Genomic DNA, 25,055 nt, shown 5'->3' with positions numbered 1-25,055 from the left:
CAGTGAAGTTAAACATGAAAACCCTCCCAATCACCTTCTTCAGCTCTTCTCGTGTCATGTTGCCCATTTGCAGCTTCGTCCAGTACTTGTCCAACAGCACTGCATGGGAGTTCTGGGGTCTGTGCCAGCTTCCACCACTACAATACATCCTACAGTCCACAAAACACAAGTTACTTGCTACTAAAATCTGACAGGCCAGTGTTCATTGAAACATGCATTACTCTTTAGTACATCTCAATTGTACATACAGTTTGAAATGATTAACCGTACATAGGATTACACATCCCAGCGTCACAAAGCACATGTGACAGGTTCAGTAGTCATATCAGAATTTCATATCCCTTAACAAATCGCTGTAGTCTGACCTTCTGGTTGCAAAAAATTGGAATCCAGGCGCAACATCAATGCAGTCCTCTCGCCCCGGAATCATCAGCTTTTTATTCTCCATCAAAGGGAGGAGCGCAGATATCTGAGAGAGAGGAAAAAAAAAAAGAACTTTTTAGGGCTAGTTTTTTTTCCTTGCCAGTGACAACTCAGTGGTGTAACGGTTAGCAGTGTCATCTTGACAGCAACAACTTGATGGCTCAAACCCCCGACTAGAGAATTTCTATGTAGAGTTTGCATGTTTTCCTGCGTGGCTTTTCTCTGAGTACTCTAGCTTCCTCCCATAATCCAAAGACATGCATGTTAGGTTAATAGGTGATCCTCAACTGCCCATGGATGCTGGGCCAGAATGAAACACACTACCAATGTAAAATGGGACTTGTAATCTTGAGAACTTTGTTTGGATGCTTTATAAATACCAGTCCATGGTTTTCAATTCATTCATATTTAAAAAGGTAGGGTATTTACTCACCACATCCAGAGGAGCATGGTCAATGTCCTCCAAGAGGATCCACTGGCCTGAAGACACGGCTTGTGTTAGTGTTCCAGGCTGCCATATAAACTTCCCTGGTATATCAGTGCAACGGTACATTCCCAGGAGCACCTGTGATATAAAACAAGGACATTTTGAAATGTTCAGCCTTCAGACTAAATGAGTTATTAGAAAACTCAAAAAAGTTTGTGAAACTAGAAGAAACACCTTCAATTCAATTTTATTTATACAGTGCCAAATCACAACAACAAGGTGCTTCAACAAAATATCATCAAAAAAAACAAAACAAAACAAAACACAACATCAACAAAATATTGTGAATATTACATCAACAGTGGCCAGGACGTTCTGATTTGAGTACATATGGATGCAAACCTGCAAATCCTACAATTCTGACAGTTTGTAAAATGTTTGTTTTATATATTAAATGTCAAATATAATGCTTCATCACTTCCTATAGAACCATAAGAAACAACATGTTTTTTCCTTTTATGTCTCTCACCTTGCTGTCAGTTTGATCCCCAAGCTGCACCTTGAGGATCTCCGTAGTTTTGGCATGTCCGGTGACAGCAGCCATAAACTCTACCAAAGCAGTTTTACCGCATCCAATAGGACCCTCGAGCAGTACAGGTTTCTGGGAGGCCACGGCCAATGCCAGTCGTCTCAGATTGCGGCAGGTTGAGTCAACCAACACCAGATCCTTTTGATTAATCTACAAGTAGAAACCAATATTAGGGAAAGGAAAAAAAAAAAAAGCAGAGACAGATATATTGCAAAGATTACCTACCTGTTCAGGCTGCCTAGGAACTATCCTGGGTAGCACAACACCACAGACTGCCACTACATTCTGCGACAAGTCCTCTGATACCACCTGGCCTCTAGTAAACTTGTTGGCCTTCTCTTGGCACCACGTCACATAGCCCTGATTGGCTAAAACCAGGGCCTTCTCAAACTCCAGCTGCTGAGTTTCTTCCAAACCCCTAAAGAAGCATCAATGGTAAAGGCATGTAGCGCCACAATATCAGATTTACAATTAATGACTGTTGTTGATAAAATAAGTTCAGACATGTGCATAAATATGTGGAAAAAATAAAGAAATAACAGCAATAGCACTATAAGGCTGTGTCCTATATTTTTGTTTATTGTGAAATGTATTTATATAATACAAGTATATGTGTTTGTGTGTATGTAACAGTAGCATCCCATTACAATAACACATTTAGACTGCGAATGCGAATGGCTGGGTCAAGTGTCAACACCAAACACCCGGTACATACTTCATTTTCATGTGTAGGATCTCATCACTCGTCAGCACCTTCCTCAGGAAGATGGTTTTCTGGTTATCAGTCATATGAGAGACCAATGCTAAACAGTGGGCGGTGTACCTGTTAGAGTGACAAGTGACATTAACTGTAATTTGCAGGTCAAGTACAAAACAAAGAATAAATGTTGAATGTTAAATATAATAGCATTAGCTATAAATTACTGGTTAATATTTTGAGCAGTTAAACCAGAAAGTGATTCGAATATCAACACTAATGTGCTGATAGCATACTTTTGGCTTTGTCTAACAGCATTTTGTGATTAAATCTTCAAGTAAATATAATCCTACGTTAATTGCTATGACAAAATATGCAATTAAATTATAGATACTAACCAATTTGTGATGATTACAAAGGGCTTCTATCCAAATATAATATCTTTGGTAAACGCTAACATGTAGAAGGTAACATTCTTTCTCTCGTTTTGCATCTTTTGTCCATCCAGTAATGCTTTCATTTGGAATACTGGCTCAGGATTTTGGATTGAGAGTAGAATGACTTATATCTTATATCAAGACAGGCTCCATGCTTTAGCATTATGCACTCAAATCAATTTAATACATCTGAAGTCAACTTTTTGAACTTAACACTAGCTGTGACTAAATATGTGCAAGTATTGCAACTAGTTGATTTTGTTTATTATGATTTATTAATGACTTTACGTTGTAGCAAAAGCTTTTGAAACAACTAAGCCAGATGGAGTAGCCAGCTAAAGAGTGCTCTTCTCCACCAACCTGAGCGTGCAGCCGAGTCAGTCCTGACAGGAGAAGGCTCCACCTTTATTTCCTTAAAAAAAGCTTCCCGTTTTTGTTTTTTTCCAGGACGCTTTTCTCCATATTGAAAATCCAATATCTATATCTAATGATATCTAGGTCTAAACATGACGCAGGCACATACCATCGCACCATGACATCACTGGTGAGGAGAAGGGACATGCAGGGGCTCCAGTCCCAGAGCATTCGGAACTTGGCACAATCACTCTGAAGGAAACGCAAAGTGGCACCCATTAGGTCACGCAGCTTCATCCTTCTGGGGCCATACTGCACAGCTGATGACTCTTCACTGGTGAAGAAGAGCCTCTGAAACACCGGAGGGGCGTTGTCGAAGTACCTTGCGCCAAACCTTGAGGAGAGGTGCTGAGAGTTAGTCAGGATACACTGTTTACTTTACTGTGTAAGAGTGTCACAACACAAATGAAGATCAAGAGTCTCTAGGTCTGCACTGGGTTAATGAGCACAGGATTTAATAAGACAAACGTCAGCACCAGTAGTTTTCTCAGAACACTTACGTTTGTGCGTCAGGACTGATGCTGAGAAGCTTGCTGAGGGCCACACACAGGCGCTCATGGAGGTCATGGTTGATGCTGCCTCCAGCTTTCACCCTCTCAGCATTGCGCTCCAACAGGTCCAGTGTCAGAGGACGCAAGTGCCGTGCAATCAGTAGAGTATAATCCTTTTCTAGCAGCAGCTGAGCCAAACAATCCAGAATACACTGCCTGTCCTGCTGGCTCCATATCTGAGGAGACATCACGTGGGCCACACGTTTTACTATCAACCCAAAATAATTAAATCCTGTGGGTTACCGAGCCTGAACGTAATCTACAGGGTCGTGATCGCTAACACGTAAAGGAAAGGTTAACGATGCAGAGTTTCAATGTGAACATAAACACATTATTTCCATCATAATATGCTCAGGAAATAACAAATCTTACCTGCTTTGCTAGGTACTGGCTCAGCTGGCTGTGACTTTTGTCAACATGTCTCGCTATGGTGCCTAGTGATGACAGACTCAGTACTAAATTCTCCATCTTCTCAAATGTCTTTTCGTGGAGGGCTACAGCAAACACCAGCCTCTGGGATCTGTTGGCGATAATGTTTCCCTGCTACTGAAGAAAACTGAGAGGTTCATCACTCGCGTGTATATCTCAATACACAAACACGTTCTCTGGCGTTAAAATGCCATCCACATGTGAGTGAAGCCAGACTCCTTCCGGGTCAACTTCGTTACCTCCCCCTCCCACACTGCTTCCGTTTTCTGTCCTTAAGTCGCGTGGTGATGACACGACCCTGGCCTGGCAGTCCATTTTTCCGGGAGTGAAGCAACAATTTGGGCTTGAGTGGAGCGTTAATTCTGTCTTTAACGCATTTCATTTTCTTTCTGACTCGGCGGCAGGAGAATGTTAGTTGCTCACGAAGGCAGTGAGCGACAGTGTCGCAAATCTACCTAAGTGTTGAAGAATATTTTTGCAAGCGGAGAGGAGGAGTGCGCAGGCTGCAGTGACAGACCGCGGGAAAATGGTACTTCCTGTGCAAAGAAGTCTTGGCGCGGCATTACAGCTGTAAACAACAGGAGGGCACAACAATACGCAAGTAAGTTAGTAAGACGACTAAATCACAGCCACGTTACTCTAATGTTCTGCAGGCTAATTTTAAGTCACTTCTTTTGCTGACCAACTTTCCTGTTTCCTCCGGGTTAGTTAAGCAGACAGTCCCGAGTCGCTTTATTTGTTTGAAGTAATGTCCAGAAATGTAAAAAACAAAATAAATAAGCAGTCCATCAGTTGGCTTTAAGAGGTAAAATGTGTCGTGAAATGTCTGACAAGATAAAAACGTTGTGAAAGGAGATGTTTGTTTGCCATCCTTGTCTTTTGTGTTTGTGTTAGTTTAATTCGGGTCAAAGGTAACAAGGTTAGGAATAAAAGAGTAAAAAAGACAGTGTTATATTTATTCAACGAAATTAACTCGGGCCCACAGTTTGATCGTTTGTTTTAACCTGGAAGGTTATGAGATTATCATTCTGCTTTGCTTTGTTCTTTGGTGTCTTTGAGCAGTAGGACGGGCTCTAGCTAGCGCAACATGTTACCGCCATTAGTCCACATTTGTCCAATACATCAACCGTCTGTCAACCGACATTATCTTTGGAATTGTGTATACCATTAGGTGTATGTCACAGTCGATCTCTGGCAAAATTCAACTGTGTATCTATTTATCTAGTTGTCTATCGATCTTTAATTGGCGACTTGTTTTTTGCCCAGCACTTCACCCATTTCTGATGTGGATCTGCATATATGTTATTATTCATAAAAGTAGTTTTATAAGAAATATTTGAACAATGAAAAAGTGTTGTTAAAAATAATCATCTTACCAAAATAAACAGTATTGCTCTCCTGCAAATATTGATTGAGTAAAAGGGCCTATTACTATTATTGGACCTTTTTGCCCAAAGTAACAGTAATTTATGGAAACTTGTGGAGTAGACTTTTAAGATTTTCTTAAAGCAACTTTTGCATCAATCTTTTGTTTTGACTTGGACAATAACAACCATCAATTTCCCTTTGGCTTTGACATCAGGTAGTCCTTAAGAAACTGTGCCACAGGGATCTTTGACAGGATGGAGAACGTTGACACCAGCCATGCATCTGGTCGTAAGTATACATTGCAACTTAAGAACTTGGAATTACTCATCAAAAATTGAATGAAAACGAATTAAATCCCACATTTGTAGATACTCTATTAAAATTGATTAAGACTGATTTTTGTTGGTCATTAACAGACCTTAGAAGCTGAATGTCCTATCTTCCATAACCTTAAATTATTGTTCGGGCCTCCATACACTGTCAGTGCTCGGCATTAAAAACATTAGTTGAAAGTTCAGGTTGTAAACATGCATGCTTTTAGTTATTAATTTCATGCTTTTATTCTTCTTTGGACTGGTGTTTGGTTGGCTGCAGTCAATAGACTTACATTAGTTTATGTTAGCTAACTAATACCAGACCCAATAACTCAGAAGAAAACAACACTAAGACTAAAACTCAGTTTAAGGCGGTCACTTTTGTGCTGCTTCTGGCTGCAACAGTGTGTTTATGTCAAAACAAAGGATATACTGTCATGTTTCACTGTCTATCTCTTAAGCATTCAGTGGTTCTTTGTTGTTGTTGTTGTTGTTTTTTTTTTTTTAGCTGCACTGAAACGGGAAAATCCACCTGTTAGCTGTAATTTTAGGGTTTGTTAAGCACTTTATACATGAGGAGCTATGTGGAGGAGAGCCTACTTGAGTCACCAGACCAACAAGGAGTCTGACATGTCAGTTTTTTTCTCAACAGGTTGGCTGTAAAGAGCCACCCAACCATGTGAGTCTATTGACCACAACCAACCAACCCGGTGATGTCAAATTCTGTACTGGCACAAGCTGGCGCTAAACATCCTCTAAAAACGTAGAACTCTTAGCACTTATTTCTTAAATCCAGCTTCACAGACAGAGCTACATCTATGCCAGTTTTTAAGAGGAGGCCTCCGTGATGTAAATTAGCCTTTATACATGAAGTGTTTCATGTTCACTTTAATATGACTTCCATTGCATGCTTGCAATACTGCAGCTTGCCTTTTAAGTGGAAGCAGCAAATGTGACAACAATACTCAGACTTTAGAGTGTTTCAAAGTTTGTGGAAGTCTTAAATGGACAAGCTTCATCATTACTTGCCAGACTGCTACAATTTTACATACCAGCCAGTCACACAAAAACCAGATGCTCTTGGTGGTTTAAAAATGTAAAGTAAAACAAAATGATTATTTGAGTTAAGTTCTTGTACTTCATTTGTCTCATTAGTTGGACACGTAATTCTACTACTCTCTCACGGCTCTTAATCTGTTTCAGTTTGAAAGTTTATAATTTAAATAAAACCAGTCTGCTTATTATCCACTGTTTTATTTATGCATGTACATAAAAACATTCCTTAGAAACCATAATTTACATGAATGTAAGATTTTCGGACGCTACCATAATCATGACTTAAGACTTATGTGTAGAAGCTCTCTAACTACTGATGTATACTGATATATATGTATAATATCTACAGTCTTGGTATCTGAAGTAAGCGAGGAGTCTGTGGATATATACGATGGTCTGGACATCGGTTTTAACAGAAGTGCAGGTAAAAGCCCTTCCTGAAATGGTTTCACTTTGATCGGATGCATATTACCACTACTCTTGCTGTCGTAGTCTGAGCACTTTTTTTCTTTTTTACAGAGGAGCCACCTTTTGTTGGTTTTCAGTTGAAAGAGTCAATGGATTTGTATGAAGAAATTGTGACAGAGGAACAGCAGAACAGAGAGTCATCATACGCTGAGGTAAGCAATTGCTCATTTGGGAATTATTTATTTTTTAACATGGGAATTTTTTGTACTGATAATTAGCTGTGAGGCACTGATAAGCTGTTTTTGTTTTTTGGGGAGTGAGCTTGACTCTGCTGCTGTGTTTCAGTCTTTATTAGAGATGGCACAATACCACTTTTTAATGTCCAATGCAGATATGAATTTGGATATTTGCCAATACCGATATGAATCTGATCGTTTTTTTATAATCAATAAAACTGTTTTTTAAATGTCTTGCTGCATTTTGTATAAGTTTATGCTCAAGTTTTAAAAAAACAAAACACTAAAGCTATTCTATTATACTTGTATGCAAAAAATACATTTCACCCAAAATATTTTGCAGTTCAGCAATACTGATCTTTTTATTTAAACTTTTAGCTGAACTTTAAATCTAAATATTTAAGTAATATTCAAAAAGTATTTTAAAATGCAGGTTTATGCAGAAAAGAAGTGCAATATCAGCACAAAATATGTTTATATTCAACAACTTAAAAAAAAAACCCTCCAAGTTGAATAATGGACAATTTTTATACTTGAAGCTTAACATAAATGGACATCCAGAGTGGAAAGCAGTGCAAATAAATGCAAACACGGTTTCATGATACTCATATTTTATCAAGATCAGGGCTGGACTGGGACTAGAGACCGGCCCACCAGGTATAATAGAAAAAGCCATAAAGCCTTTGAATGAAAACAAACGCTGTTGTGAGAGTGATGTACACTGTCTTGTTGGTATATATTTATTATTTCTATACATTGCACATAAGATAACCACTTTGGTTGTAAGATTCAGATAATTATTTATTGAAAGCTAGACATTTTAAACGAGAATAAGAAAGAAAAGTATTACTTTGTGTCCCCCCTTTCCCTGTTAATGCCCTACCTGGCCCACTGGCAAAACTTTGCTAGACCCGCCCCTGCACAGTTACCAGCTGTTGGCTCAATAGAAAAGGATCCTGGTGTTATTTGTCTCTCAGAAACAGTTCATAACTTCCCTTCAACTCATTCATGTCACCTAAAAGGTAAATCTGTTTCTCCATCACCTGTTCAGCTCTGATGATTCAGTAATGACATCTCCTGGTTTCATCTTCGTGTTTCCCTCTCATGCTAAGGTCATGAGCTGGATTATGCCATGTCGCAAGTTTTTTGAGGTGCTTTTGTGATATTTAATAGATCGAATTACATTTTTTTTTATTTCTCCCCGATATCTGAACCAGTAATTTAGGTCAGGATCAGACCAATACTGGTACTGGATATCGGATCGGTCCATCTCTAGTGTTTATATTATCATGATGCTCTACAAAGTGTAGAAACCTTGTTATTGGTAGGTGAATATGGGTTAGTCTATGAAATTAGAACCACACTGCTAAAAATAAGTCCTTTGTCAGTTACAATAAATATTAAATTAGTACTCTAGATCTGATTATTTCTGTATAAATCAAGCAAATTCCAAAAAGAATCAGTGAAGTGAACTGATGGACTGCTTAATGATTGAGTAGATTACAAGCAGATAAGCTGAGATGCTTCATATTTCAGCAAAGGTGACCCTTGCTCAATATTTGGGATCATGATTGCCATTTTTGTGTAAGCAGAGAATAGCACTTGGATATCACAGGACGTTGAAAGTTTGCCAGAAGTCATCATGCCAGCTGTTTCATAGGCCTTTTGTTTTTGTGTCTCTGCAGCTGAAGTCTGGGTTCAGGACAGCCCAAAACCATATTAAAGAGTTGCGCAGGAGACTGGAGCAGTTGGAATTACAGGTGTGGGTTTTTATTTTTGTTTTTATTTTGTTTTGTTTTTGGGGGGGGGTTAAATAGCGAGTAGGTTGTTTCATGAGAATATATTTTACTTGGCCAGCTTTCATTTATCGTTTTGGAAAAAATCTTCCGAAGAATCGGATTAGCCTCAATCACCTTTGTAGAAAACAAAGCAAATGTGTGTTGTTTGTATGTTTTCACCCAAACCAAAAAAAACCATCTGTTCCATGATATTTTTTTTTTATTGGAGGAGCCAGTAGGGTCTGTGTAGGTTGTAAGTCCTACAGGTCCTCCAGGTCATGGTAATCTAAGGAGCTTGGAAAGAAAGGGACTGAATTTCTTTACCTTTCATCTGAGAACTTTCTGCAGATGAGAGATGAAATGTCTGTCTTCAAGGAACTTAGGACAAAGTTACCATAAACACTACTATCTTCACTAAGACAGTTTTGTTTTAAGAAAGACTGTGTTTTCTGTAGGTGGAATGGGTCTACATTATTGAACTGCATGGTTTGGTTATACGAATTCATTTTACCACTAACATTTTGTGTGCCTTCTGTTTGAATATAGAATACAGGTTTGAGAAAGGAGAACTACTCTCTCAAAAAAAACATCTCTACACTTTTACAAACGGCTAGAAAGGAGGTGATACGAAAAGACGCAGAGATTCAGAGGCTGAGTCAGAGGTACGTTGGTTCTTTTTCGTCCTTCTCCGTTAGGTTACACTGAATACTGGTTAACGTTATGCATAAGGGCAATATCATAAGACGCGTAACAAGGTGTGACATCAATTATTGGCTATACTGAAACGGCAATGTTTTAATTGTTGGGTTTTGCAGGTCTGAGAGAGGGCAGTATCATCATTATCCATCTTCCATACAAAATGTGTGGGATCCAAATCTCTCCAGTCACAGCTCCACCAGTAGGCTGGTTTCTCCACCATCCCGTCCGCCTCCTTCTCCACCACTACCACCATCCAGTAATTTTCCACCTCCCAGCGTAGACCAGCCTCCAAGAGATGCACGTCAGTCCATGAGGAAAGAAAGTCCTAGTTTGCCCAGAGCATCAAAAGCATCTTGTCATAGCCATTCAAAACGAGACAGTGAAATAACTGACAAACAGACGGAGTCAGATAAACACAAATCCAGTCACAGAGAGCACAGACATCCCAGTCAACAGTCTGAATCAATACATAGGAGACATAGAAGTGTTTTAGATGCTAACAATGACAGATTTCACAGAGCAGACAAAGACTTGGTACAAAGGTGTGATTCAAAGTCATATCAAAGAAAAAGCTACTCGCACGATGGGCACCGCAGATCAGATGAGGTTAAATCCTCACCCACGATTTTGGAAACTACAGCTTCGGATGACAAAAAAGATGGCAGGAGACACGATAAAGCTAAAACGGCTGCATCGGGCCCTAAACACAGTGCATCTCACAGCTCAAAAGAGAGCTACAGCCGAGAGCTTGAAAAAATCAAGACTACTTGCAGCTCTTCCAGAAGTTACAACTCAAAGGACTGGAAAAAGTCTTCTGTAGATCAACATGTTATACGATACAGAGATTCCTCCAAAGAGAGGGAAGGGGCTAGACAGAGAGATCATCAATGGAAAGGGGAAAGGCAATATAAAGATGAAGTAAGAAAAAATCATATCAATGACAGTCAGTCCCACACAAGCAGAAAATGTGAGAAGCTGAGAACCAAAGAATCAAGTAAAACTGACAAGGACAGATGCGCAAAGACTAACACGGTCTTTAAAACATCACCTGAAGAAACCAATATAAGCAAGAAAAACTCTGAGGAAACTAGTCCAAACAGGAAACTGTGCTTTATGGAAACACTGAATTTAACCCTTTCACCAATTAAGAAGCCAGTATTACCTTTTGGTGGGAGCCTGAAAGATCCTGTACCAGTGGGCAAGGATGTTGAAAATAGATCAGAGGAAGAGAATTTGCAGCCTAACATGGAAGACATGTGTGTCATTGATGACATAGAAAACATTGAATTAGAAGGAGAGTTGAGAGATATTACAGAGCAGTCTCTGAAGAACCACAAAGTTTTGAGTTTTGAGAGGACACTTGAGGCATCAAATGTGGAAGGTATTCAGGAAAAAGACACAGTCTGTAATAAAACTGCCGTAGCTGACAATTCAGTCCAAACTACCTCAACTAACAGCCAACCCTTGGATATTACAGCAAAGCAAGTGAGTGCACACCTTGCAGCAAAATCACCAGGGAATAGTTATGCAAAAGCACCAGACGTGTCAAAAAATAATGAAGAAAATATGAAGCTAGTCTCAGACAGTAAGGCAGCTGAATGTGGAATGGCGGGGGCCAGAGACCCCATAAATCCAGTTGACAAGCCAGGAAGGATTTCTAAACAGATTCCAAGATATGACCTACAAAAAGCTTACTGCGAAAATACTGCCGATTCATGTGCTGAGATTACTGTGGAGTCCACTGTGGAGCATCTTGAAGCTGCAGTACAGCAGAATGCCTCTTTGGAATCATGTGCAGAAGATGCCGATTCATCACAGCCAAAGAAAACAGATATGACTGACGAAACTAATCCTGTGTGTCAGACTGCCCCGGCTATCAAGTCTCAGGTCTGTCAGCAAGGTTCTCCTGCTTCTTCTACTCCAATTCATCTGAAAGGGAATTGTGAAAAGCAAGACTGTCGTAAAGATGCAGATACAGTGTCCAGCACTATCAGCCTGGAGTCCCTTCCACAAGAAGGATTGAGTTTGAAAGAGGCTATTTACGTTTTAACACAGACAAATGAAGACACCGGAGACAGTCGCGCTAGCGCAATTGAGCCGAGCTCTTCAACTAACTGTATCGGAGTGTCCAAAGTTAGCAGCACAACAGAGGAGAAGACCCTACTAAAAATTTACAGTGACATGACCACCACACCCAGCAAGAGCTTCAGCCCTAGAAATGGACAGGAAAACCATTTGAAGCCTTCAAGCTCTGTGCTATTACTACCTGATGAGGACTCTATGATGCGCACATTGAATAATCTGAAGAGAATCCCAGATGCCATCAGTCCTTTGAGGAGTCCAGTACGGGTAATCAAGAGATGTCTTCTCCATGTGCATAGCAAGCCTGGTCATGTAAAGAGCCTTCAAAAAGGTAGTTATCCTCCTTTCAAGTCTAGTAATCTATATTTCAAAACTGGCAAGTTTTCCATTGAATGCTTTCCATCTTGCCAAGGATACTGCTTACAAGCTTTACTATAAGCCTTCTCTTTACTAACTGCTAAATTCATCTCATTTCTCATCTCACTGTGTCTTTTCTGTGCTTGTCCTCTGTCACAGCTGCATCAGCACCATGTATTTTAAGAAATTGAACACCTCATTTCACCTTTATAAAATACATGTCTGGACTTTACCTTAATTAGCATTACCTGTTACATTACAGTAGTTCTTTTGGCATCCACAGTGGATCTTTGTTACTGTTCTGAGTTGGGTTTAAAATTAGCTCTGGAAAAAAATACAAAAATGTACCATCTTATACATTTGTTTGACTCTTCTATCTGACTGTTATCTATTTCTTTCCTGTGCAGATTTTTCCAGTACAGCTGTTGATGCCAACTCGGAGAAGTTGGATGTAAATAAGGAGAACAAATATCCAGGTTCTCCTGCAAAGCGAGACGTGGTAAATTCGGTGGATAAAGTGTCTGACTTGAATTCAAGTCGTTCAGACACAGATCTGGAGGAAGGAGAAATTTTAAGTGAAAGTGATGAGACGGCGGCAAGTTCACCCACTACTGCAACAAAGAGGGCAAAACTAGAACAGCCAGTCAGAAATAAGTCAAGTCCTAACTCTGTTTTAAAGAAGAAGCTTGCAGAGAGACGGGCTGCTTCTGAAGAAAGTCGTGAAATTTCAGGCGTAACGACACAAAGTCCAAAAAGTCGTTTTAAAACAGTTTGTCCCGCAGCAAGTAAAGCTTCTTTTTGTACCATCGAAGAAATAATGGAGACATTTAAGTTGGTTCGTGCCGAGATCCGGAAAAAGTACATGAAACTTCACAAAACTTTTCCCAGGAAGAGTTTCTATGGAATGATGGATAATTTCCAAAGGTCTTTTTTAGAGTTTGTGGATGGTGCTCATTTTGGTAAGATATGTGATCAACCAGGGGAGCTCAAGTCCAGACTGAAGAAACTCATTGAATCTGTGTTTGGCAAAGTGTCAAATAATGGCATTGTGAAACGAATATTTGAACAACAAGCAGTGGATCTGAAGCAAAAACTGTGGGACTTTGTAAATGTCCAAGTTGACTACTTGTTTGTGGACATTCACACAACGCTGAAGAGCTTTTGCAAAGCCTCAAGACCTCTGCCAGAGGACAGTGACGGTGAAAATGTATCTCAACAGCCTCCCATGAGAAAGGCATCATATGAGTCGAACCAAGCACAGCCGGCTTCCACCAGCCTGAATCAGGCCAAATTCTGTGCTGTGGTGCCTTACAAAAAGGGCCTTGGAAGCAGAGGCAAGGACATCAGAATCACACATGGGTCTGAGTCGCATCCAATGAACTCCCTAAATACACAAGCAGAGTTCCTTCTTCCTAAAAATCCACCTGCAACTCCTGAAAAAAATAATATACCTTCTTTGGTGGTCACTCAGAATGGCTCTTTGCTTGACAGAACTGACTTTGAGCTACTCACTGAGCAACAAGCTTCCAGTTTAACATTCAATCTGGTCAGAGACTCTCAAATGGGTGAAATTTTCAAGTGTCTTCTGCAAGGTTCTGACTTGTTAGAAAGCAGTGGTATCGCTGGAGAAAACACTGCCTGGTCCCTCAGTACTCCAAGGAAAGATGGAGAAAGAAACATAAGCATCATCACACCATCAAAATTTGATTATCGATCTAAGCTGCTTTCCCCAGCTAAATTTGATACCCCTTCTAAACTTTTTGCCACCTGGTCTAGTATTTCACCTCGCAAAATATCCTCCTCTTGCTCAAAAGATCAGACCACACTGAACCCGGCTTTACTTGATGAAAATTGTCTGTTAGAAGTTCCATCGCAAAATCGAGCACTGTTGCAGGCCAACTTGGCCTCACAGAAGTCATATTCACTTCTAGCTGAAGATTTGGCCGTGTCTCTCACCATTCCATCACCTCTGAAATCTGACAGTCACCTCAGCTTCCTACAGCCATGCACCTCAAGTATGTATGTCACGTCCACGCCAGAGAACGTCATCAGCGCCCACATATGCGAGGATGCTCTGCTGGACGGGGAGGACGCCACAGAGCATGACATACACCTGGCTCTTGACACTGATAATTCCAGCTGTGGCTCTAGCAGCAGTTTGGCCTCAGAAACACCTGCCACGTCTTTTGTGTTTAAGCCCGACATGGCGATGCAGGCGCTAGTGATGGAAAAGTCCAACGATCATTTCATTGTGAAGATTCGGCAGGCGAATCCAGAAGCAGATAGAACTCTAACTGCTAATGAGAGCTTAAGTGAAACACTAACAGAGGAGCAGCACATAGAAGATAACACTGCAGCTCAGGATAGTGAAGCTGGTGTTGCAGAAAAGTTTGAGAAAGCTGTCTCTTTGGCGGGCAGTTTCTCTAACGTTGCTGAAAGCTCTGTTTTGTGTCCAGCTGGTACTGAATCCAGTGTCTGTCTCACTGAAGGTAAAGACTTAACACTATTAAACAATCAGCCAGATGACATGCTAACTCAACACACTTTTTCCAAAGAGACCCTGAAAAATCGGTCTGACGGTTCTCCTTCAGATAAGTGTTTGAACAATGTTTCTGAAAACACAGTTGTTAATGGGAGTGGGAGCAAGACACATTTCAGGGAAGAAAACATAAGCCCTTCAAAAACTGTCTCAAACAAGTCTCAGAATAAACTCATTCCCTCTAAATGTGCTGTGTCAAATAACTGTCAAACTACTGAAAGCTCTTATACAAATCAGAGGAGCAGAAAATTGTCTTCACATGTGTCAGACTCGAAGAACAATGATGTGGACATATCTGAGTCAGAGAGAAGCCTCGTGATAGCAGAGGACACGAGCAGTTCACCCGACAAAGGCAGAAAACGAAAGAAGCACCAGGACAAATCAAAAGCAAAGAGGTTGAGGAAGGAAAAAAAGAGTCCAGAAGTCGTGCTTCCTTCCAAGGAAGCAGATGAAGATTCCAAATCATCTATGGGCTGTCTGTCTCCCAGCAGTCTGTCTGCCAAGAATGTCATCAGGAAGAAGGGCGAGGTGGTGATGGCCTGGACTAGGTCAGTAGTAAAGTGCATCGTGTTCTCTCTTTCCAAGGAGTGTCTGAATAGAAGAATGAATACTAGTTGCATATAGGCAGTATTGGTTTCACAATATTTCAGCAGAAAATGTCAAATAGAAGTTGACCTGTGATGGACCTGTTGGCCTCCTCGCAGACTCAACATTGCAACTTATAGACACTGCATATCTGTAATCCCTGGCCATACTGGTCTAACGTCATCTTTCTAACAAAGCTGATCTAGATTAATATGGCTCGCTGGTTGTTAAGCTGTGGAAATGTTAGACAAAATAAAGCCACACTGAAATGGTGTCAGCTGGTTTGAAGTCAACTCCGTCTAAACATTAAATAAGTTAGCTCTAACACTTGTAGCCTTTTGATGAAACATTTTTTTCTCTCTCCTTGAATGAGCACGTCAACGAACCAGCTGAGGTTACAGCTCTAGTACATGTGCTGTTCAAGTGGCTGTCAGTTTGGCTTTTACTGCTGTACACTGTATAAACATAGGAAGTCCTTTGAGTGCTAAGATTCAAAGGGCTCTGTCCATTCACTACAAGAGCTTTGTTAAATATGTCTGTATTTTGGGGGGAGTTGAAACTAGTTTTGCACACTATCCCCCATGTTTAGAAGTTCAAAATTAATTGATGAAACTAACAATATAATAATCAAAGTAATTTTAATACACAGATAAGGCTCCTTGGGATCAATAACTATCTGAGGGCTAGAACCTGTGGACATTAATAAATATTACATTTTTGGGTTGTTTAACTCATTGTGGTGGCAAATTTGCAGTTATCTGAATGTATTGTGTCTGTGTACCTTGTATAAGTGTTGCCAAAATTCAGCCTTGTTATCAAAGAAGAGATTTTGATCTGGCAGTTTATGCTCATCTAATCAGAATAGTCTCACTGAATGTATTTTTAATGTTTCATTCTACATTATAGGGCTGCCACTAATGATTACTTGTATTGTTACTGTGTAAGAAGTTTAGCTAATTAAATAGACTACTCAGTATCTTTCATCTCCTTCATCAGAGATGAAGATCGAGCTATTCTCATGGACATGAAGACAAAAGGCGCTTCACGCGAGACTTTCTCTGCTTTGTCAGAGAAACTTAACAAGCCTTCAGGCCAGGTAGATAAATCTTGTTTCTTTCTTTCTTTTTCTTTACTTTTGTTTAGTGTAAGCATCCAGTAACTGTTAACTGTTTGTTTTCCCCAGATTGCTCACAGATTTTATCAGCTCATGAAGCTTTTTAAGAAGATGGACACCTGATGCCTCTGAATATTTGTGTATATGGTTCTTATTTTGGAGCATATTCATACATGTGCCAATAATTAAGGTGATATGATGACTTGATCACCACACAGAGTGCTGTATCTGTCAAAATCTGGAGCTTGGTTTGAGTCAAAGGCTGGGAATTCATAACTGTCTCTAAGGATATTGTGTTACAGATGCAGAACTGTACCTGCTCATGCTGTTGAGAAAGGAATTCAAAACGTTTGAGATTTTTAGCAAGCCACACAGGATCATCACAGAAGGACGTGATGTGGGCCACAGGATTCCACCTTTTTTACCTTCCTATCTCGACTTTTGCAGACATTGCAGATCTCAAAACAGTTAACGAGTCATAATATCAGTTCCCACATCCGTAAATTAGTTTTTCTCCAAGCATTTGGGGGAAACTACCCTCGTAATGGGAAGATTTCAGGTTCCAAAACAAGTATGCTCACTATATTTTACATATTGAGTCAGATTCTTAGTTTAGAGGTCAACACATGACCTGCCATTAAACCTTGATCTACAGGGCTCATAGTTTTAGTCTTTTGACTTGGAGTCAGTGTTAAATTTTGGATCTTGTTTTAATAGATGTGTTTGTGTGTAGGAAGGGAGTGCTTCATACATTTGTTTACATGTTCACTCCAAGTAAAGGACATTACATCATTACATTCATTTCTTATTTTTTGTGAGTGCGTGTGTGTGAGAGAATGACTGAATGAACCCTCGTATCTGTGAGCTGCAGTGACAAGTTTGCTTGTTACTAACGAAAACTATGTAATGACATATTGTAAATAATTCTTTACTGAAAATAAAAGTTTTATTTATTTAATGGACTGGTGCCACACTTTTCTACATACAAGCTGGATTCATCAAATACAGTTGTTCAAGTGTTTTTTTTTTTTTTCCAATTACTATGTGCTTTTTAAATCTGATGGGTGCAATGATCCAACTGTGGGTTCAGCATCTTCAGTTACAGACTGAAAATGAAGGAGGGTTCATTCCTCATTTCATTAAAACTCCTGAACCACAACAAGCCACATTAAACTTGCTAATTTTTGAAGGCATATAAAATCAACAATATGGATTTTGTCATTACGTGCAGGGGTTACGATGGGTCAAAGCTATGCAGTAATCATCTCATTTGTTTTCTTGAATGATTAATGTTTTGCAGTGATGTCTCCAAAGGTTTATCCAAATGATCCTCTGTTCTGCTTCCAGGTGATACTGCAGAGAAAACAATGTCACCCCATGTTTTGCCATCACGCTGCACATTTTCAATTGTTTTATAAAAGAGAAAATGGTGATACATGTATTTCAAAACATCATGTGTGGACAAACCATAAAGAACTAGCTGGATATTTTGTGTCGAAATCACAGTACAGCATCTTTCTTATTGAGTCATTTACTTTGCTTCTCTGCTACACCAGCATTTATTGTTCACCAACCTGCCAAATCTCATTTTAAGCCCTGGTTCTCTTTCAGACCTCACTATGGGGGTGCCTTCTGGTGCACTCAATCATTGAAGCTCCACTTCCACCACATTGGTCTAAGACCGATCAATCATTTCAAGGACACAGGGTCCCCTGACCCCCTTTATAATAGAGTGTTCACATGTTTAGCTGATTTGATTGCATGTGCTTCTAGCAGAAAGAAAGTGGAGAAAAATATCCAGGTTCTGATATGCAGCCTATTTAGTTTAGATTTCATCATCAACTGTAACAAGAGTGCGCTGTCTCTCACTCACAGAATAGAATATTTGGGTTATAATAAACTTTTGGTTTTTCTGTCACAAAATTTGAAAAATTTCACTAGTACTAGCTCTGTTCCCCAAGGTAAACAGTAACATTTAGAGCTTGTTTGCACTTGAGTGGGCTGTTGGCCTCAGTAATCACTATCATCCTAGAGACTGTTGAGGATGCTGCATTTTGAGCACTGGGTGTCCTCTCTGCTTTTGGACGTTGGATACCCCGTTTGATGAGAAATGTGTGTTTTCCCCCAAATGTGTGATGGCTCTCCATCGCTGCAGACAAAAAAATGTTCATCACCATTGTACCCTTGTGTTAGGTGACTTTGGGGAAAACTGAATGCAGATGTCATGGTGCATCAACCAGGTTGATTCTGTTCATCTGGGGGTAGCGTTTTCAGTGGGAGAAACGTTTCAGTCATGAGAGTAACCTGTAATAGCGAACTGATCTTGAGACTGTCTCATCTGTTAGCAGCTGGATCATTTGTGCTGCCAGACAAACTTTTTTTGCATTTCCCCAGTAAAATATGATGTTTCTAAAGGAATTTGACCAGCTCAACTCAAGACATCAGTTTTGTTCTATTGGGGAGAATTTATGAGAAAAACAGAAAGCAAAGTTTAAAATGTAATCATAAAATATTTAATAATTCATTGATTTTGACACGCTGAACTCCAAAATATTTAATTACCATTTCTGTATCAGGTAAGACTCGAATGAAACTACATTTACACATTCAACGTTTTCATGTCACTGGTTGCACAGGCCTATGGAATAATATGAACTCTCAACAACAGCAACCTCTCAGTATTGACGAGCTCCACTTCAGTAAAGTAATGCAATATATTACTTAAATTACTCGCAAGAGAAAGTAATTTGTGTTACTGCTACTTACTTTCTCGTTACTCCTAAAATGGTGCACTCTCCCATAATTACCAGTTAACAATATAAACGTTGGGCACATACCAACACAAATCCCTATCCTTCTGAATACAAACAAAGACTCTTCTGGATTGTAGTCTAGGTTTGCGTTAACATGTTATCTATGCAGATGATAGTTCTGTTAGCACTATGTTATTTCTGTTCTGTCCACTTTACCACTGCAATCTTGTCCTTTTGAGTAATAAAAATAAAATTCCACATCGCGTTACAGTGGTGTGAAAAAGTGTTTTCGCCTTTCCTCATTTCCTATTTTTTTGTATGTTTGCCACGCGTAAATGTTTCAAATCATCAAACAAATCTAAATGTTAGACAAAGATAATACAACACAATTTTATTATGAAACCCGCAGAGCCCTGTGTGAAAAGCTGTGATAGTGTAACTGACAGTGTGCTAGCTCCTTAGCTAGCACACTATACAAACAGTATACAAACAGTTAGAACAAAGATGAAAGATTATTGAAGACATGCATGCTGGCACATTTCATTCACTGCATAAAACCTGAAACTATCAAAAACCTAGAGTTCAAGATTTAGAAAACATTGTCCAGAGCTGTGTATTGGCATCTGAGTTGGTGCTATTTCTAGTTTAGTGTCCTGACAAAAGTGGCAGGATGAACCTAACCTCAGGGCGTTATAAGGTCATGGTACTGATGGATCAATAGCTTCAAACCGACCTACTTTCCAGCTTTAAAATAGTGTCAGTCAGACTGCACAGTAGGGTGTTGTCTGTCTCCAAGGGATTAAAATATCACACTTACACTACACTTCAATCTACAATTTGATTAATGGCCTTATGCCAAAACACACAGGGACGAGGACTCTAGAAAATATGTAAGTAAAGTACATTTTGCTGCATCATTTAAATTTGTAGAAAGACCTGCAAACTACAAAGTTTTCTTTTGTTTACAGCTAATATTAATATGACAGAAGATGGGGGACTGGAATCTATTAGGGAGTATTTTAGAAGAGGTCCACATTCATTCCACCATCGTTGGGAAGATATGGCTCACAATCCTCTTCATTTTCCGGATGCTTGTGCTCGGCGTCGCAGCTGAGGATGTCTGGGATGATGAACAGAGCGAGTTTGTTTGTAACACAGAGCAACCTGGCTGCAAGACTGTCTGTTACGACCAAGCTTTTCCCATCTCTCTCATCCGCTACTGGGTCCTGCAAATTATCTTTGTATCCTCACCCTCTCTGGTCTACATGGGTCACGCCTTGTATCGTTTGAGGACCCTTGAGAAGGAGAGACACAGGAAGAAAGCGTGTCTGAAAGCTGAGCTGGAAGGTACAGATCCCGTCCTGGATGACCATAAAAGAATTGAGAAAGAGCTCAGGAAATTAGATGAACAGAAGAAAGTAAGGAAAGCTCCTCTCAGGGGCTCTTTGCTGCGTACATATGTTTTCCATATTTTGACCAGATCTGTAGTGGAGGTGGGTTTCATTATAGGACAGTTTGCTCTGTATGGGATTGGACTGTCTGCACTCTACAAATGTGAAAGGATGCCTTGCCCTAACAGCGTTGATTGTTTTGTGTCACGACCGACAGAGAAGAACATTTTCATGGTTTTCATGCTGGTTATTGCCGGAGTTTCTTTATTCCTCAATCTCCTAGAGATTTCCCATTTGGGGGTGAAGAAGATTAAACAAATCTTGTATGGATATAAATATGGGGATGATGAGAGTATGTGCAGGTCAAAGAAGAACTCCATGGTGCAGCAGATCTGTGTGCTCTCAAATTCCTCACCACAGAGATTAATCCAGCTCACGCAGATGACCTGCTCTGCTTTGCCTGAAACTCACGGGGAGAGTCAGCCTTTGAATTTGGCCTTAGTGGCCCCTCAGAGTATCGAAGGTCACAGCATCTCCTGCCGCCCCAGCCAAGCTGAAATCCAAGGTCTGCACCAGCTGGGTGCCATGGAAAGACGTTACACTCTGGAAAATCGCAAACCGTCATGCAGCAGCGATGATTCAAATGGACCCCATGGTTCTGGTAAACCACAATATGTGGGGCCTCGACCTACGCTGATGGCCGGCCACATGGAAATCCCAGCAGCCCTGAGAAACCCACAGAGGAAGCAGAGCAGAGTGAGTGTATGTAAGGAGCTCAGCGATATGAGTGATTCTCCGGAGAGTGAACACTATCCCACAGCCAGAAAATGCAGTTTTATGTCCAGAGGACTGTCGGAGGGCAAGCTGGCCAGTCCGTCTGACAGTGGAGACTGTCAGAGTGGAACGGACAATGCATCCCAGCATCTTAGCGAGGGGGAGAGTCCAGTGGTGTCTCCACCACCTCCAGCTGGAGGGAGGAGGATGTCCATGGTAAGCTAATGTCTCTTTTTAGCTATTAATAAAGGCTTATAGTCTCATATGTGTGATTTAACGTGTACTTGTTTGTTGAAAGATTTGGTTATAGATACACTGTTTGTTTGTTGTCTGATCAAGTCAAGCTACCTTAAATTCCCTCCAACTCCACTTTTTTTGTCAATTCAAGTGTAATTAGTCCGAATGATGTTGTAAGATGGAGTTATGACCAGAGAAAAGATTTGCCATAGATTGTAATGAGAAGTTCCTGAAGTACACAGCGTTGCAAGTCAAGCGGCGTTTTCCATTGCTTTTATTAGAGCAGCCTTCCAGCTACCTTTGTTGCTTCGCACCACACACACCCGTCAGGTCACGGCAACCCGGGGAGGCTGTGTGGGTCAGCCTCCCATGACACCACACCCCAAACCCATCGCTCCACCCCTCTCCTGCAGCTGAGCCACAAACCACACCCAGTGACATAGCTATATTTTTTAATTTCATTCTGTCAAAAAGTGAACATAAATATTGAAAATCAAATGCAGCTACATCTACAATGTAAAGCTCAGCTGATCAGATGATCTCAGTGCCAGTCCAGTTCATACCCTTTTACATATCCAGTTGGAAAATCTCATTAGCTGGCCCACAACTACTTTACATTTCCTGCTGCCTAATAATCAACATCATTCTCAGTTCCTCCCTTCCTTGGTGAAATCTGTTGTCAGTGATAGCAATCAACTTTACTTGAATAAACTCAGTTGAAAACCCTTTTTTTTTCATCAGTTCCAGTGATCATTATGAATTGAGTAATATAAAATAAAATAAATACGTAACCTGTCAGTTTCAACCACAACAAAGGTCAAGCTTGTTTACAGACATTTTCTCACTATCATATATTTTTCTAATACTGTTCAAGACAAGATAGTCTTGAGATATTAGCAGAAAGTCAAACATTGCTATTTACTATATACTACTTGAGGTTAGAAAACAAAACATAAATGTGTCATCATGACTATGACAAGAATAATAACTATACATTGTACCTATTTTTTTTTCCTTTTTCAGAGCATGATTCTGGAGCTGTCTTCAATCATGAAAAAGTAAACTATAAAGTACAGTTCTGGGACCAAACGAGTGCCAATGGGAGTTCTAAATTAGCCAAAGGAGCCTGATTTCAAATCGAGTCTCATCCTGTTTCTCTGCAGCAACATTATATGTCCACAGTGTGCTTATACAGTATGTTTTCTGCATGAATAATTTAGTTATTTTCCACATCCAAGAGACACTTAATTTGCTTTATGTAATGTGTGATTGCTATTCCTATCAACTGTTTGATTATAAGTTTACACCAGATAAAAGAAGTATTGAAAACGTCACAGTTTTCTAAGTAAATCTATTTCAAAAAGGTTTGTTGACGTCACCAGATGTCGGTAACTACCCATCCAATCCACTCATGCGAGAAATCAAATCATAGATGTCCAGAAATTAAGCTATGTGTGAAAATGAAAAAATGGCATTGGGAGAAAGTACTGAATGCATGAAGAAAGCAAAGAGGCATGGAGAGTCATGGCACCAGCTGAAAGCAATCCTGCCACTTCAGTTCCAACTAATGGCCTAAAAAAAGGTGTCTCATTACCAAGATGTCACACAAGAAGCATCTCATGATGGGTAACTGATGATACTGATGACACTGGTTACAGAAGAAATTACTAAAGAAACTACTAAATTACTGAAGGTTCCAGTGAGCGCTGTTGGGGGCATAGTTTGAAAGAGGAAAGAACAAATGTCACCACAAACCGGCCGCTACCAAGTGCTTCCCTCAAGATTTCAGACAGAAGGTGAATGTAGCTCAGGCGGTAAACCAAGTCATCTGAACTCAATTAAATTCAGTTTTATTTATACAGTGCCAAATCACAACAGTTGCCTCAAGGCGCTTTATATTGTAAGGTAGCTCCTACAATAGTACATACAGAGAAAAACCCATCAATCATGTGACCCCTTTATGAGCAAGCACTTTGGCGACAGTGGGAAGGAAAAACTCCTTTTTAACAGGAAGAAACCTCCGGCAGAACCAGGCTCAGGGAGGGGCGGCCATCTGCTGTGTAACCTGCTAATCAGATGATTAGTGGTTTGATCCCTCCAGTTTGCATGCCAAATATCTTTGGGAAAAATGCAAGATATTAACCCCAAGTTGTTCTCTGATGCATCGGAGCATGAATGCGTGTGCATGTTAGACAAAAAGAGCAAAGAAAAAAGTGCTGGTGTGAATGCGTGAATTAAGCAAGTTGTGTAAAGCCCTTTGAGTTCTCAGATAGTGTAGAAAAAGTGCCAATCCATTTACTAGAAGAATGAAAAGAATGATCAAAAAAGTTGTCCAAGGACTACTTGAAACAGCAGGTATCATTATTTCAAACGGTCTGGTTTAGGATTTGAAGACTGTGTGGACAAATGGACCAGAATCACACCTGAGCAATACATGCAACTAGTTGCTCCATACAGGAGGCATTTTGAAGCTGTCATCACCACCAACAGCTTTTGTAAGAGGTATTAAATTCATTTCAGCCGCATGTTCAATACATTTTCACAGCATCATTTCTCATTATTACCACTAATTTATCAACACGTGGTCTGAGTTCTTTGTATGTGTGGAATTGATGGGTTGTTACTGCCATCTAGTAGGAATTTCATATCCATAGTACCTTTAGAGATACAATTACTTAGAAAATTAATGACATATTCAGTACTTATTTTATCTGCTCTGTCTATAAATTGTGAGCTACTTTGTGGGTAGTTTTGGAGAATTTGGAGAAGTCAGGCATGAATTCAAATGCTATTTGTGTCAAAGGATGTGTTTATCAAATCAGTTTAAAAGTCTTCGAAGATATTTGTCAGAATAAACAGGAAATAGTAGGGAAATCTGAAACTGCAAAAAGGAGAAAGAATTCTTGGAATTGGTGTTTATGGCTTATTATTAGTATTATATAATTGTGTACAAAGCAAAAGTGAAGCTAAAAAATATTGCCTGTCACTGTTGAAGATATAGAATCACGTGGTACCACTACCATCTGCAAGAGAAAAATTCATTCTTTGAACTTTGTGTTGTTTAGGTTCCCAAATCTCCTTATGAATGCATACCACACATTTTAAAAAATGTTATAATAAACTACTAGTTGTCTAGTTAGCTAGCTGGCTACATATCATTTTTTGAATCCATGGAATGTATTTTTTGATTATTGTTTTTACATACTCTTGTATACACCTCCTATCTGGTTCCATAGTAGAGGGGCCTAATAATTGAATCTGATTAATAATAATCAGATACCCTGCTGGGATGGCAAAAGGAGGAGATAGAAACCACTGACATCAAGAGAACGAAGCTCCTTACTATGGAGGGTTTCACTCCTATACCAGTATCCAGAGACTGTACTGTAAGAGGAAA

At 39.9% G+C, this 25,055-nt stretch overlaps 3 protein-coding genes across 6 annotated transcripts in view; 2 read left to right on the top strand and 1 right to left on the bottom strand.

Annotated features, from left to right (window-relative positions):
* mdn1 (midasin AAA ATPase 1) overlaps positions 1-4,200 on the bottom strand; it is a 67,368-nt gene extending 63,168 nt beyond the window's left edge. For 3 of the 4 annotated variants that reach the window (XM_005942110.3, XM_042228302.1, XM_014340000.2), the window contains exons 1-9: positions 3,911-4,200; positions 3,488-3,714; positions 3,097-3,321; positions 2,155-2,262; positions 1,665-1,857; positions 1,380-1,589; positions 857-988; positions 366-469; positions 35-149 (exon numbers count right to left, since the gene is read on the bottom strand). In XM_005942110.3, coding sequence (XP_005942172.1) covers positions 35-149; positions 366-469; positions 857-988; positions 1,380-1,589; positions 1,665-1,857; positions 2,155-2,262; positions 3,097-3,321; positions 3,488-3,714; positions 3,911-4,006 — 1,410 coding nt within the window. In that variant the 5' untranslated portion in view covers positions 4,007-4,200. The remainder of the gene's footprint in view (positions 1-34; positions 150-365; positions 470-856; positions 989-1,379; positions 1,590-1,664; positions 1,858-2,154; positions 2,263-3,096; positions 3,322-3,487; positions 3,715-3,910) is intronic. The other variant, XM_042228303.1, reaches the window with a different exon arrangement.
* A 68-nt stretch (positions 4,201-4,268) lies between these two features.
* casp8ap2 (caspase 8 associated protein 2) lies at positions 4,269-17,461 on the top strand. Its single transcript, XM_005942109.3, has 10 exons — positions 4,269-4,568; positions 5,550-5,623; positions 7,055-7,129; positions 7,225-7,325; positions 9,035-9,109; positions 9,674-9,789; positions 9,943-12,239; positions 12,673-15,352; positions 16,386-16,485; positions 16,573-17,461. The coding sequence occupies exons 2-10, from the start codon at positions 5,590-5,592 to the stop codon at positions 16,624-16,626; spliced, it is 5,532 nt and encodes a 1,843-aa protein (XP_005942171.1). The 5' UTR covers positions 4,269-4,568; positions 5,550-5,589; the 3' UTR covers positions 16,627-17,461.
* Positions 17,462-17,554: 93 nt separating this feature from the next.
* Positions 17,555-23,525, top strand: gja10b (gap junction protein alpha 10 b). The gene is made up of 3 exons (XM_005942111.2): positions 17,555-20,146; positions 20,225-21,637; positions 22,682-23,525. Exons 2-3 carry the CDS (start codon positions 20,246-20,248, stop codon positions 22,718-22,720), a joined length of 1,431 nt encoding a protein of 476 aa, XP_005942173.1. The 5' UTR covers positions 17,555-20,146; positions 20,225-20,245; the 3' UTR covers positions 22,721-23,525.
* Positions 23,526-25,055: the final 1,530 nt, after the last annotated feature.

Source organism: Haplochromis burtoni, unplaced genomic scaffold, assembly GCF_018398535.1.
Source record: "Haplochromis burtoni strain Fernald_Lab_line unplaced genomic scaffold, NCSU_Asbu1 Contig_317, whole genome shotgun sequence".
Classification (NCBI taxonomy): Eukaryota; Metazoa; Chordata; class Actinopteri; order Cichliformes; family Cichlidae; genus Haplochromis; species Haplochromis burtoni.
Note: the sequence above shows the minus strand (reverse complement) of the source record. Positions and strands in the feature narration are given on the sequence as shown.

What these genes read in the sequence shown, in the direction of transcription:
- casp8ap2 (XM_005942109.3), top strand. Translation starts at nt 5,590, where the DNA reads ATGGAGAACGTTGACACCAGCCATGCATCTGGTC. An exon ending in TGGAGCAGTTGGAATTACAG is followed by an intron (nt 9,110 to 9,673) that starts GTGTGGGTTTTT and finishes GTTTGAATATAG; the next exon opens with AATACAGGTTTGAGAAAGGA. An exon ending in GTGGTGATGGCCTGGACTAG is followed by an intron (nt 15,353 to 16,385) that starts GTCAGTAGTAAA and finishes CTCCTTCATCAG; the next exon opens with AGATGAAGATCGAGCTATTC.
- gja10b (XM_005942111.2), top strand. Translation starts at nt 20,246, where the DNA reads ATGGGGGACTGGAATCTATTAGGGAGTATTTTAGAAGAGGTCCACATT. An exon ending in GAGGGAGGAGGATGTCCATG is followed by an intron (nt 21,638 to 22,681) that starts GTAAGCTAATGT and finishes TTCCTTTTTCAG; the next exon opens with AGCATGATTCTGGAGCTGTC.